Source organism: Sarcophilus harrisii, chromosome 3 (assembly GCF_902635505.1).
Source record: "Sarcophilus harrisii chromosome 3, mSarHar1.11, whole genome shotgun sequence".
Taxonomy (NCBI): Eukaryota; Metazoa; Chordata; class Mammalia; order Dasyuromorphia; family Dasyuridae; genus Sarcophilus; species Sarcophilus harrisii.
The window spans coordinates 66,143,693-66,158,140 of record NC_045428.1 but is presented as its reverse complement, the minus strand read 5'-3'; the positions used below and the strand labels follow the sequence as shown (position 1 = coordinate 66,158,140).

The window sequence follows — 14,448 nt, the reverse complement described above, 5'->3', positions numbered from 1 at the left end:
AATGTCTTATTGTTGTGCCTAGAAGGTAAGAAATAAATATCCATAAGCAATTCTGAAAACAAAGCTGAAAATCTCAACTACCACAGACAACAGGGAAAATTCCATAGTGATTTGTATTGAGTGTGACATGTTTATATTTCTGCCACAGCCAAGCAGATGTCATTTATGTTCCAACTGCAGATTTATTCCAGTCTTAGAAGAGAAAGAGATCAAAGAGCATCTAAAATGGCAGAGGGAAAACTTGTCAGGACATTGGAGAGTGGGAAAATATCAGAGAAGAAAAGGAGGGAAAAGGACAGCTCTACACTTGGAACTAAAAAAATATGACTTTTTCTAAATAGGAGGAAGGTAGAAACATTGAGGAGGCTGTAGATACTTGTTTTTTGAGGACTGTTACAGTTACAGAGGATATCAAGTGGAATATCATTGCTCAAAGGCAATGTTGACCCAAAGACAACAGTAGAAAAGATCTGTTTCCTACCTGGGAGAGATATCCAAGACAATGCAGAATATCTATTCAAACTTGTCAAAATGGATGATTTCTACCACCATCTGATGATTCACCTGGCGTCATTTGATGATGCCAGAAGCAACCTAGACAGCATTGCCAAAGATGATCAAATCTTGAATAAGAAACTGAAGATCATAGAGGCACAGTGGTAATTTTGTCATTGCTGCATATTGAATACAAGAGAATATTGATTCAGGATATGATTAACTGGTTAAAAAGATGGCACCTGAGGGTAGCATTTGGATTTCTGAATCATGGTTTAAAATCTGGATATGACAGATTCCTGGGCAGTAATGATGTATACCTAATAAAGGCCAGTAAGAATCTATTTTCCTGGAATCTTGCAAATGTAATCAAAAGCACTTTAAATTAAAATGAATGATTGAAGGAGATTAACTATGTATGTCTACCAAGCTAGATACCGTAGAAAGTAGCTACAAAGAAGGAAAAATTGCATATGAAATACCCAAAAAAATCACAGAAGAAAGAATCCAGGAAAGAAGTCATTAGTAAAAACCTAGTCCTCAAAATAACTGTTCACAAATGCCAACAGTTTAAGTATCGAGCAAAAAAACAAAGTAAAAGTACTAACATAAACATGAACACTTTGATTTATAGGTGTACTGAGACTAGATTGGATAAAAGCTATAACTGGTATATGGTTCTATATGGAAACACCTGATTCAGGAAGAACTAGATAGATGTAGATAAGGATAGCATTATATTAAGAAGCTATTTTTTTTTTTATTTTTGGTGAGGCATTTGAGGGCGAGTGACTTACCTAAAGTCACACAGCTGGTAAGTATTAAGTGTCTGAGCCCAGATTATCCTTTTTTTAGGGCTGTCCACTATGCTATCTAGCTGCCTCTCTTTTATATGAGGAGATTCAGAAACCAGAGTGGGTTAGTATAGTGAGAAATGGTTGGAGGGAAAAGTAGAAGAGATTTTATAAATGGAATATGCTATCACCTAGACAGAAAGAAAATAACTGAGGAGTTTGAGAAACAGATCAGAAACCTGGCATAAAATTATCATGAAGTCATATTTAGGACTTCAGCTATCTGGACATCTGGCTAGAGCTTTTTCTGACTCTTGCAAATGATCATTTAATGATGATTTCATCCTTTACATGGTAGAGGAACTAGCAAGGAGAAATTATATTCTGGATATGTTTTTCACTAAGAGGGAAGAGTAGTTTCTAGGGTAGAAATGATGGGAATTTATTCTACTCCCTCTTAGAGTTCATGAGAGAGGATAAGAAAGTCAGTAGAAGTCAGAAGTCACCCTAGATTTTAGAAGAGCACATTTCAGAAGGTTCACAGGAAGGACTAAAATTCTACAGATAATATCAGCCCAGGGAAAACTGTCAAGAATGAAATTCTGAAGAAACAAAGGAAAACGATTCTGATAAAGAAGAAAAATCAGATTTTTCTGAAGAGTGTGATATAAATGCACAAAGAATCACCATCCCATTTAGAGGGTTTTCAAAGGTACGAACAAAAGGTGGAAAGAGGATTAGAACTGTCAGAAATTGTAAAGCTCAGAATGAATTGAGGCTGGCAAAGAAAGCTAAAATCATAGTTTGTTTTTAAAGGTATATTGGGGGAAAGAGGAGAATAAGAGAAGAGACAGGACTGTTAGAAGAGTTTGCTTGGAAGAGTGATAATTGATAGCAGAGATAAGGCACAGTCATTCAATTCTACCAAGGAGAATGAGCTCCATGCCAGGAAGGACAGAACAAAAATGGTTCATAGAGAACTGATAATAAAGATGAAGAAGAAGGAAGTAAGACTGTACCTAGATGCCTACAGTGAATTCACATCAGGAGGCCCAGATCAACTGCAATCTTGAATCTTTAAAGAGCTAGTCGATATGTTCACTGAGTAACTGGATAATATTTGAAAGAGAACAAGAGAAATACTTTGGAACTAGAGAAGGGCAAATATTGTCCCAGTTTTTTAAAAAGGGAAGATAATAGAATTGCAAACTCTTATAGGATCCTATGAGCTTGACTTCAATACCTAGCAAAATTCTAGAAGAAATGATTAAAGAGGTGAATAATGAAAATCTAGTAAAAAAAAAAAAAAAAAAAAAAAAAAGGAAGCTGTGGTCACCCCACTCTACCCCTCCAAAAAATTAGCATGGCTTCCTTCATCTAGAAAAGATCACACCAGATTTCTTCTTTTTCTAAGATCACTAAATAAATAAATCAGAGAATGCTGAGGGTAGATGGAGTTTGGTAAACTACAGCTATTGATAGATTTCAGCAAAGCGATCACTAAAGTATCCCATTTTACTCTTCTGGGGAAAAATGGGGAGATGTAAACTAGATGACAGTTTAATTAGATGAAATCAGAACTGATTGAATGACTAGACTCAAAGAACAGTCAATAATGGTTTGATGCCAACTTGGCAGAAGGCTTACACTGTAGGATCCCAGAGATCCCTGCTTGGCCCTACCTGTGCTACTTAACCTTTTTAATCAATGACTTGGACAAAAGCTTAGATGGCACCCATCCAACCTGCAGATGAGACCAAGCTGGGAAAGAAAGCTAACACAGTGTGTGACCGAGCCAGGATCTAGAAAGATCTCTGCTGGACTAAATCTAATAAAAGGAAACTTTAATAGAGATAAACATAAAGTTTCACACTTGAGTTTGGAAAAAACCAGATTTCACAAGATAAATAGAAGGTTACCTGAACAACCTTCAGTTGTTCAGTTCAGGATTTGGTGGACTGCAATTGAAATAGGAGTCAACAAAATAAGTTACATCATAAAACTAATGAATTTTTTTGTTGTTGTTGTCATTCAGTCATTTCAGTCATGCCCAATCCTTTATTACCCCATTTGTTTTTGTTTGTTTGTTTGTTTTGTTTTGTTTTGTTATTGCAAAGATCCTGGAGTAGTTTACTATTTCCTTCTCCATCTCACCTGTCCAGTTCAGGATTTGGTAGACTGCAATTGAAATAGGAGTCAACAACAACAACAAAAAAAAAGAAATAGGAGTCAACAAAATGATAAGTTACCTCATAAAACTAATGAAATAGATTTTTTGGAGGGGCTGTCATTCAGTCATTTCAATCATGTCCAACTCTTAATTACCTCATTTGGTTTGTTTTTGTTTTTGTTTTTTGGCAAAGATGCTGGAGTAGTTTACTATTTCCTTCTCTAGTTCATTTTATAGATTAAAAAAAAAAAAAAAAACTGAGGCAAACAGGATTAGCCATGTTAAAAGAGTCATGACTTCTGAAATAAAAATGATGCTTTTACCATATTCTGCCCTGGTTAAATTGTATCCAAAACCTTGTTCTCAGTTGTGGGTGCTCTTGTTTAGGAAGGACACATTAAGTTGAATATCTTCCAAAAGAAGGCAACCGTACAAGGAATAGAAGTAGTAGTAGTAACAGAAAGATAGTAGTAACAGTAAGTAGTAGTGGTGGTAGTAACAGAAGCAGTAGAAGTAGTAGTAGTAATAAGTAGTGCTGGTGGTGGTGAGATGGTAGAATGGTAGTGATAGTGATGGTGGTAGTAGTGGTAGTAGTAGTAGTAGTTGTAGTAGTAGTAGTAGTAGTAGTAGTAATAGTAGTAGTGATGGTAGTAGTAGTAGTAATAGTAGAAGTAGTGGTAGTAGTAGTAGTAGTAGTAGTAGTAGTAGTAGTAGTAGTAGTAATAGTAGTAGTAGTGGTAGTAGTAGTAGTAGAAGAAGTGGTGGTGGTAATAGTGGTAATGGTGGTGGTGGTGGTGGAAGTAGCAGTATAGTAACAGTATTTTAGTAGTAGCAGTAGCAGTAATAGTAGCAGCAGCAGCAATAATAATAATGATAATGATAATAAAGATTTATATTGAGCCTAAATACCAGGCACTGCACTAAATGTTTTACAATTATTTTCCCATTTGATCCTCACAACAACCCTCAGAGGTAGGAGTTATTATCAGCCCCATTTTATAGTTGATGTTAAACAGAAGTTAAGTGACTTGCCCAAAGTCTTGCCTTCATGTCATATGGGAACTAGAGAGAAGACCATGTATGTCAAATGGAAAAAGACACTAGTGGTAGGGAAAGAAATTTTATTTTCAAGCTTTTAAGAGAATATTACAAACAATGGAGAGTTAAAAAAAACCCTAAAAACTAGTTAAAAAAGTACTTGACAGTGTCCCTTTAATACCCATAGATGACTCAGCCATTGTGCATTGAAGAAACTCTGAAGATCAATTAATCCCAAGCTTTGGTAGGGACTGACATGATCAGGGTCCCTTAGATGGCCATGTAGGCTCTTAGGGACCCCAGTGGCCTGGCCACCAGCCTCAGACAACCAGGGCTGTCTGGCTGTATAGGAGGAGCAGGTGGTACATCAGTCTTCTGGGCACGGAGGTAAGTCTGACCTGCCTTTTTCAGATGGAAAGCAAGGCAGCAGGGACTATTTATACCCATCTCTCCTGCCTTTTGCCTGATTCTCCCCTCTTTGCTCCCACCTACTTTTCATCCTAACACAATTCTCTGGAGGTGAGATTGGGTAGGAGGGTGCCCTTCTATGGTGGGGGACCTGGGTTCGTGCAATCACTTCAAGGTGGGGGAATGTGGCACATTAGCTTTACCCTTGCCCTTGGGTAGAGTTTGGTTAGCTGGGAAGGCTACGTTCCTGGATTGGCAACTTTGAAGGTTGAGACCGCAGCAGGACTGTGCTTGAGATACCCATGGGAAAGCTGTACTTTTTCTGTTTATTTTGTTCTTGCTTATTATTGTTTTAAAAGCGTACATGTGCTTAGTTTTTGGTTTTTTCCCCCATAAACACTTTTTTGAGTCAAATCGCCTTAAAGTACCGGCTATGGGGGCACAAGAAAGCCCAATTCTAAACCCAAACTTTTTGGGTCACACGCTCAAAATAGGGTTTCCTGTCTTTGAGGCAGGGGGCAGAGAGATACCACCTTTAACCATTCACACTAAGAAACTTATTCCTCCCTAAAGTCAACACTTTCCCCTCCCTAATGCCCCCCCTAAGACCAGATAAGTACGTTAATACTGCCAGCCAGGAAAAGCCCAAGGCTCTTAAGAGATGCACTCAAACCCTGCCCTCCCTTCCCACCCATTGTCCCCACCCTCTAGTCCCTCCCCACTGCCCGCTGCCCACTGTCCACTGTCCATGGCCCGGAGAGAACAAAACAAACCCAAATATAGAAACAAAACAGGGCAACAAATACTTGTCATCTTTCAATCATCTTCACGCTTTATCTCCCTTCCCATGTGCTTGTGTTTGCATGTGTGCACATCTGCGTGCTTGCACACGTATGTCAAGAGAGCTGCTGTTCTTGACAACAGACACACCACTTTGGTCCCCATCCCTGCACTGCCTCCACCAGTTATTTTGTGTGTGTGTGTGTGTGTGTGTGTTCACCTGTGTATATCCACCTGTGTTCCTTTGTGTGTGTACACCTGTGTGTCGCCATTCCTACGTGTCTGCATCTGTGTTTCCACTTGTGTTTCTGCCTGTATCTGCACATGTGTCCACCTGTATACCTGCCTGTATGTCTATATGTGTGTCCACCTGTGTTTCTGTCTGAATATATGTACATATAACTACCAGTGTGTCTGCCTGTATGTCTGTATGTGTGTGTTCACTTGTGTCTACCCCTATGTCGGTACATGTGTATCTATCTGTGTCTGTGTGTGTTCACTTGTGTCTCTGCCTGTATGTGTCCACAGTATGTTTGCTTATATGTCTGTACATGTGTGTCTACCTGTTTGTACGTGTTCACCTGTGCTTCTCGTCTATATGTTTGCACACGTGTCTACCTGCATGTCTGTAGTGTCCACCTGTGTTTCAGCCTGGATGTTTGTACATGTGTGTCCACCTGTGTCTGTACATGTATACACATATGTCTGCCTATATTTCTGTACATGTGTCCACCTGTGACTCTGTACATGTATGTGCACCAGTGTCTGCCTGTGTGTGTCCACCTGTATCTGCCTGCCTGTGTGTACACCTGTAGGTGTCTGCATCTGTGTGTCCACCTGTATCTGACTGCATGTGTCTATATGTGTATTTATCTGTCTTCCTGTATCTCTATACATGTGTCCACCTTCATGTTTGCCCATGTGTCTACATGTATATGCCCACCCATGTCTGCCTGTATCTCTGTACATGTGTCTGTGTGTCTGCATGTGTGTCCACTGTCTGCCTGTATCTCTGTACCTGTGTCCACCTGTGTCTGCCTGTATCTGTACTTGTGTCCACCTGTATCTCTGTACGTGTGTCCACCTGTCTGCCTGTATCTCTGTACATATATTCACCTGTCTATAGCTCTGTGTGTGCACACGTCTGCCTGTATCTCTGTCCGTGTGTCTGCCCATATGTATTTGCATGTGTGTGTTCCCGTGTGCTTTTGTTTTAGTTTGTATTGTACTTTAGTTGTCGAGTTTGCTTGTGTGTTTTTTGTTTGTTTGTTTGTCTGTTTCTGTTATTAAGGAGAGTTTACTCCCTGGAAAACACCAACTGCCCAGAGGGCTCCTCGGGCGCAGAGCGAGCTAAGTGCCGCCTCGGAGGATCCCCAGGACGGCGAGCCGCCTCCGCCCCCACGCCCCCAGCCCCGGCCTCTCCTCCTCCCGCACCCTCTCCCACCTGCTCTCCCTCCCTCCCCTCGGCTGACGCGTGCCCACGTCGGTCCTGCCCCCCGGCTGGTCCCGGACTCCCAGGCTCTCACGGCTGCGGCCCCTCCCGCTCCCGGCTCTCAGACCGTGGTGACCCTCATGACAAGCTCTCGGTTGCCGCCGGAGGCGCTGCGCTGCTCATGAGGTCTCAGGTGACTCAAGATGTGCAGGATGGTGTAAGCACAGTGGTGATCGGCCAGAGGGCCAGAGGGGTGGCTGGGGGCCCTGCTCCCGCCGCCGCCGCCGCCGCCGCCGACGTCGGCCGGGGCAGGGTTGCCCACCGCCTCCTCCTCGGGGGCGGCGGCGTCGGCCTGTGTGGATGAGGAGGTCCTGGGGTTTGTCCTGCCCCCGGCCTTCTGGTCCTCGATGTCCTTTGTCTTGTCATAGTTCAACACTTTCCATTGCTGGTTCACAGCCTGCCATCTTTTAAAGATCCGGTACACGGATGGCCCCTCGTGGATGATCAGGCCTGAAGGGACAGAAGGAGGGAAAGAGGAAAGGCCACGTAAGACAGAGGGAAATGCGAGAAAGCGGCACAAGCAGAGGTGAGCCGATAGATAAATGGCACTCTCCAAAAGTGAAAATGTGTACACAGGAAGCACTCTTAAGTACATCTGTAATATCAACATTCCCTCCACCATTTTCTTAAGTCTAGACAGGCAACCTCCCCCAACGTGCCAGTGGAAGGAAGGAAGGAAGCGAGGGAGGAAGGAAGCAAGGGAAGAAGCAAGGGAGGAAGGAAGGAAGAAGGGAGGGAAGGAAGGAAGGGAGGGAGGGAGGGAGAAAAGGAAGGAGGGAGTAAGTGAGGAAGGAAGAAAGGAAGGGAGGAAGGAAGGAAGGAGGAAGGGAGGGAGAGAGAAAGATGAATTGAATTAGTGATGGTGATATGCACCTTCAAAAATTTAAGTAGGAAGGTCCTCTGACCTTTATTGCAAAAACCTTTCTTGAAAGTTACTTTCTAGTAGAGTAAAACCTTCCAAGTCTGTTTACACAGCTTTGAAAACTTGATGTCACATCTATACCCAGATCAAATATTGAAGCTGGACTTTAATGAAGATGTTCTTTAATAAAGATTTAGAATATCACTAGGGACCTTAGAGACCCTCTAGTAGACAGAAGTTCTTAATTTGGGGTTCATGAACTTGTTTTTATTTAACAATTTTTTGATATTTCAAAAGTGATGATTGGTTTCCTTTATAACTTATAATTTTGACTATGCATTTAAAGACCTTGTTTTGAGAAGGCCTTACTTTTATGAGATTACAAAAGGTCCATGATGAAGAAGAAGAACAAAAAGAAGAAGAAAATAATTTTTTCAAATTTCCAAATGGTTATTTCCAATAATAGTAGCTGACATAATTTCTAATTAACTCTTTGTTATAGTGAATGTGTAGTCTGATTGAAGAGAATGGCTTAAATATCCTGGTTATATTATGCCTTCTAATTATCTAAATGTCTACTGCTTGAGAGGTAATTAAACCATATTAATGGTTAGGTGGCCAAAGGGAACAAGCACCTGTTTTCTCAGATAATACTTGCTTGCTGAGAAAAAGCTCAGACCATCATCATTCACTTCCACTTCCCCTGATCCTGTTCTTAGTTTCTGTCGCTGCCATTCTGTAAATTGCTTATTGATTCCTTTGCACTGGGTGGGAATCAGGAAGTGGTCAACTGGAGATGAGATTGAGAGCTGAGCTGTAACTACCAATTTTGTGTACCTCGGGCAATCTGCTGACTAAATGGACTCTTGATTCTGTGGGAATGCTGTAACTCAAGTCCCAAGAGAAGCTATAACTATAGGGAAACACATACTGGCAAGACCAGGGAGGAGTTTTCTTTTAGTGGGATGCTTCTCAGTTTATTTCTTACTCTTGCTAATGTTGCTAAGCTTCCATTTCTAAACTACTCCATGGGCATGAATGAGTGAGGTGAATGACTATTATTCTTCTTTTGCTCCATTTGTCTCACCCAAATTATAGCTTTATGAGAGAGGTGAAAAAAGATTGGCTGTGAGGAAGGCCAAAAAAAAAAAACCCTTTTTGTCCGTTAAAAATAAATTTAATTTTAAAATATTTACAGAAAATAAGGAGGAAACTGGCTATGAGTGGAGTATATGGGAACTGTGATATAGGGCTTTTAAAAACTTTCTCCAGGAAATTTTTATGTAATCCAGGTGTATAGATATATAAAATAGGTATACTAATCAAACATTCACTGATAATAAACCATAATTTTATGATCCCCACATTCAGTTATGTAAACCCACATAGGGTTATAACCCACAGTTTAAAAAGCTTTGGGGTATCACAGAGGGCACAGGACCTGGAAGTGGAAAAATTTTAGTAGCTCTGCTCCCTGTGAGCTGTGTGACTTTGAAAGAGTAATCTCCCTGATTTCATCTGTAAAAAGATGGGATTGGACTTGAGGATCTCTTAAGTTCATTCTAGTTCTAAGTAATATGATCTTGATAATGAGAAAGGTAGAAGTGGATAAGGGGAGGAGGAGAAAGAAAACAAAAAGGAGTGGAAAGGCAAAAAGAATGAAGAGTAGAATAGAGGGAAAGAGAGAATAAGAAAAATAATCAAAGAAGAAAAGATGACAGTATTTGCCACAAAAAGAAATGGGCTTAAAGATACAAATGGTTTTCCCAAGAAACTATTAAATTCTACAAGTGTCTCTATAGCATTGATCATGTCCCTAGCACCTGTTATGAATGCAGTGAGGGACCTATTTTCCTGAGATTGCCTTCTTCATCTTTTCAGCTTCTTGAGAATTCTAAGAGCTCTTCTTTTTGGTAGGATAGTATTCCTAGGTAGGCAGGGCTGTCCAGAGATAATTGGTTACTTTCTCTATCCTTCCAGGAGCCCCGAATACATTAATTCTAACCTGTTCCTCAGGTCAGACAGTCTGGGTAGGGGATGAGGTAGTATGCCATTTGGGGGCGGGGAGACAGAGTATATATTTTCTTTTATGTGGCAATGGGAATTCAACAGTTTCTCCATACTTGTGCCTCTAGGTTTCAGACCTTTTCCTAGCTGTTCTTTCCCCTCTTCTGATTGGTTTTGCACTACTTCTTGCTCTGTCCCTGGTGAAGGTTCAGTTTATCTCATAGAACCATGGTCCTAGTGCTGGATGGGAAAAGCATCCATCTGCTATAGAGCAGCCATTTGTGGCTGAATCAGCCTCTTGAGAAGCCTTATGAGCAATCTGGGAGCCCTTGCCCCCATCAGTGAGCCCACTCAGAACTCCAGTGGGAGGTCATTTATCCTTCTTAACTTCTTATTACAGTTATCATTTTTACTATGCAAAGCTTTGTTTTTCAAAATCCAACTTTGAATGCAACCGCTGGAGAAGTATAAGGCAATCTTAAAAATTGCTCATCCTCAAAGTTTTTTTTTTAGCACATTTATTGAGTTTGCTACTGTATCAGGTGAAGCTGGCTGGTAATAATAGGGAGGTGGGCTGCTAAGTAGTATAGTGGATAGAACACTGGACCTGAACTCAGCTCCTGCCCGCCTTCCCCTCCAATGTCCTCACAGCTTTTGTTCCTCTCTCCACAGCTTCCCCACCAGCCCTTGTCCCTCCTTATCTAATACCTTGCTATAGCCCCTGTTTCTTTTCTCTTCCCCTCAAAGTGATGCCTTAGTCCTTTTTCCCCACTTCTACTTCTGATCCGATTTCCATACTACTTCCAAAAGTGAAATCAGGTAGCATTGGGCCAGAGAAACTCCTGGTGGAACTCCATCATTGTGTCCAGGCTTGATGTCAGGTAGAACCTGGAGAACCCCATTTCTCAAGGCTCTAGCTCTCCAGGTACCCAATTCTATCCCTCTGAGTGCCAGTACATATAGATTACCCTAGAGAGAACATCAGGCACATGTAGGAGGCAATAGACACAGCAGGTTATTTTTAGTGGACCTGCCATTACTGGGAAGTGCCAGATTGGCAATGCTGTTGGCTGCTTGAGCATCGCCAGACAAGGGACAGTCTGAGCCTGGTTATCCCTACTTCCCAGCACTTGGCAAGCTTTGCTCCTAAGGTTCTCTGGAGGATGCTGGAGAAGGTGGGAATGTACTCACTAAGCCCTACCCCATTCTGGGCCTTTTGCCAGAGCCTCTTGAGCAAGCAGGCTTGTGGGGTGCCCCTCACTTTGGATATTCTTCTTAAACACCCAAACCCTTGGTTGAAGGTTTAGGAATAGAATTTTCTTGGGCTAGTGGGAAGTCAGAATTTCTCATTATGTTTCTATCCTGGTCACTCCCAGGGAGAAGGCTTTTTGGATGGTACAAAATAGTCAGGAAGGCCTTCAAAAATCTGGGTGGTACCAAAGTACAAAGAATACTGGACCTGAAATCAGGAAGAAATGAGTTCAAATCCAGTCTCAGATATTTACTAATCATGGGGCCCTAGGCAAGCCTTTTAACTCTTCTCAGCCTCAGTTTCCTCAATTGTAAAATGAGAATAACAGTACTTACCTCAGGTTGTTGTGAAAATTGAATGAGATATTTGTAAGCCTTTAACCAGTGCTTGGCACATGGTAAGTGCTTTAAAAATGCTTATTCCCTTTCCTTTCTCCTTCTCTTCATTTAAGCAGCATTAGAGCAAGTTGGCAGAGTTCCCAGGTGGGGGCAATAGCTCTTTTCCCAGATGTGCCATTGACAATGGTCAAGTGCCACATCTTTTCTGGACCTCATTTTCCCCATTGTCATCAGTCTATGAACCATTTTATCACCTTGTGGAGATAGATGAGATAAATCTTTGGCAGAAAATGATAAATTGGCAAATCCCAAAGTATCTCCATGAGGGACATTCATTTAATATTATTTTTAGAGGTCCAGGAACCCCAAGGGAATGTGTACTTCTTAAAGTAGGAAATATGGTAGGAAAAACTCATGTATTGCAAAGGGAGGTAAATTAGGTATACTTCACATGGGTTTTCTCTATAGACTGTTCCCAGGAAGACCGAAAAGCCCTTTCTTCAGCATGGAGCCCATGTGGCAAGAACACAATAATTGACGTTTTCATGGCACTTTAGAGTTTTCAAAATTATATATACATATACACACACATACATATATTTCAAATCATTGGATCTTCACAAAAATATTGGGAGGTAGAGATATTACTATGCTTATTTTATAGATGATGAAACTGTTACTAAGAAAAAGTAATTTATTTGCTGAAGACCATATCCAGACTTCGATCTTCCCAATTCTAAAGTCAGCATTCTAAGACTATAGTAGCTGTTTGATGTTAGATAAAGCCTACTCTTCTCTGTTCCATTCAATTCAAAAAAAATGTGTTGAATACCTACTATGTGCAAAGTTCTGTGCTAGAGAAGGATTGGGATATAAAAATAAAATTTAAAAAGATATGGCCCTTGTTCTCAAGAAAGTTGCAGGTTGTGAGGGAAAGGGAGAGAAACAAGCATTAATTAAGCTCCACTATGTGCCAGGTACTGAGCACTTCACAAATATTTTCTGATTTGTCCAGGGGAAGATCAGACATGTGTTGTATACATTAATAGGTATGGACAAGATTTGTGGATTTTCTTAGTATAGAGAACTTCCACGTGAGAAAATCCTTCTACTCTGGTAGTTTAACACCTTTCCTAGAACACAAAGATGTAACCAGTTCAGAGTTACACAGCACTTAAGAGAGGCAGGATGTGAACTCAGCTTTGTCAGTCTCCAAGGTCATTTATCCACTATGCCACGCTACCTCAGGGAAGTCTTCAGCGACAGATAATTTCTGCAAAGTGCCTGGCACATAGTAGGTACTCTATAAATGCTAGTTTTTGTTGTTTTTAGTGCTGGGACTTGAAGAATGAACAATATTTCAAAAGTAGAGGTAGGTAGGGAAAGAATTCATCAAGTTAAAAAATTGGAATGGATTTGAGAAATGATCAGTAATCCATTTGGCAGGATAGTAAAGTGAGGAAAACTATTGTTTTATTTATTTATTGTATTATTGTAAGTGCTGGAAAAACTAGATTCAGGAGGGCTTTGAAGGCTATTCTAAGTACTATAGCCTTTATTCTGGAGTTAATGTGGAATCACTGAGGATTTTGAGCAAGGATAAAATGTCATCAAAATTGCATGGAAGACTAATTTTAAATTTTGGAGGATGGATTTAAGTGGGAACAGATTTAAGGTTAATGGTAAGCAGGATTCTAAAGTTTTCACCCAAGGTAGCAGGAAAAGAAAGGTGAAAACAGAATTTTTGAGATGTGGAAGTACTAGCCTAAGTGTCCTCATAATAGATACCCTTCATCTTCTCTAAAAATAGAAGACATAATCTGCAGACAGAGGAATGGAGGAAAGAATCAAGGAGAGTGGGAAAGGTTTAAACAGCTGCTTTGGGGAATGTGATAAGGAATTAGTAAGAAATGATTTTTAGAGGAAAACTGAGCCTCATTGAGAACCCAGTTAAGTTTAAAAAGCATGAATTTGTAGTGAAACTAATTAACATTGATTGATGGTTTTTTCTACTAACTCCTTGGCAGCCTGAACACCAGAACAGGAAAAGTGAATTATAGGGAAAACTAGGATTATTAGAATGAAGAGTGACAGAATAAGGAATTTTTTAAAAGGCTTCAAGGATAGTATCAAACAATGAAATAGCTAACCATAGTGTTCAGGTTAGGTAAAAGGGCAAAAAAAAAAAAAAAAAAAAAAAAAGAAACTCAACTGGGGATGAGGAAGTGGAAGAAAATGTGAGAGTCAAATTAGTAAAGACCATGCATTGGGAAGGAAAGGGAGGTGGAGGTAGAAGGGCAAGAGACTGTGGTCTGAAGGGACATAGATAGCTCAATATCAATATCAGGTTGGAGTAGTCCTGAATGATGGTGAGATCTCAGATGTCTTATTAAAGTAGAGTAAAAATAGAAATGACTAAAGTTGAAAAGTCAAGGAGTTTTGAGACCAGGATGTTAGAAAGATAGATAATTATGGAACTTGGCCAGGATGGTTGCAAGGAATGGGATTCTTTAAGCTCAGTGATCACATGTCATTGAGGTTATCGAGGGACTATATGTGGCAGACAGAGATTGGATTAGATGATCTTTGAGATCTTCTCAAACACATATGTCCTATAATTGCATGATAAGTGGAGAGTAAAACTGAACCAAGTAACCAAATTATTAATGGATGTATCCTAGAAAATAAGAGAAAGAATAATGTATCTATAACATGGATTTCAAAGAGAGGTTGTTGACTAATAATGGTAGAATCAAGATTTGGAATGGGCAGTGTGTCAATCCCTCCTTCTTGTTCCATTAATCTGGGAAAT

At 40.5% G+C, this 14,448-nt stretch overlaps 1 protein-coding gene across 1 annotated transcript in view; it reads right to left on the bottom strand.

Moving 5' to 3' along the window:
• Window positions 1-7,130: 7,130 nt before the first annotated feature.
• Window positions 7,131-14,448, bottom strand: part of MARCHF4 (membrane associated ring-CH-type finger 4) — a 122,963-nt gene continuing 115,645 nt past the window's right edge. The window contains exon 4 of the mRNA XM_003765947.2: window positions 7,131-7,627. Coding sequence (XP_003765995.1) covers window positions 7,239-7,627 — 389 coding nt within the window. The 3' untranslated portion in view covers window positions 7,131-7,238. The remainder of the gene's footprint in view (window positions 7,628-14,448) is intronic.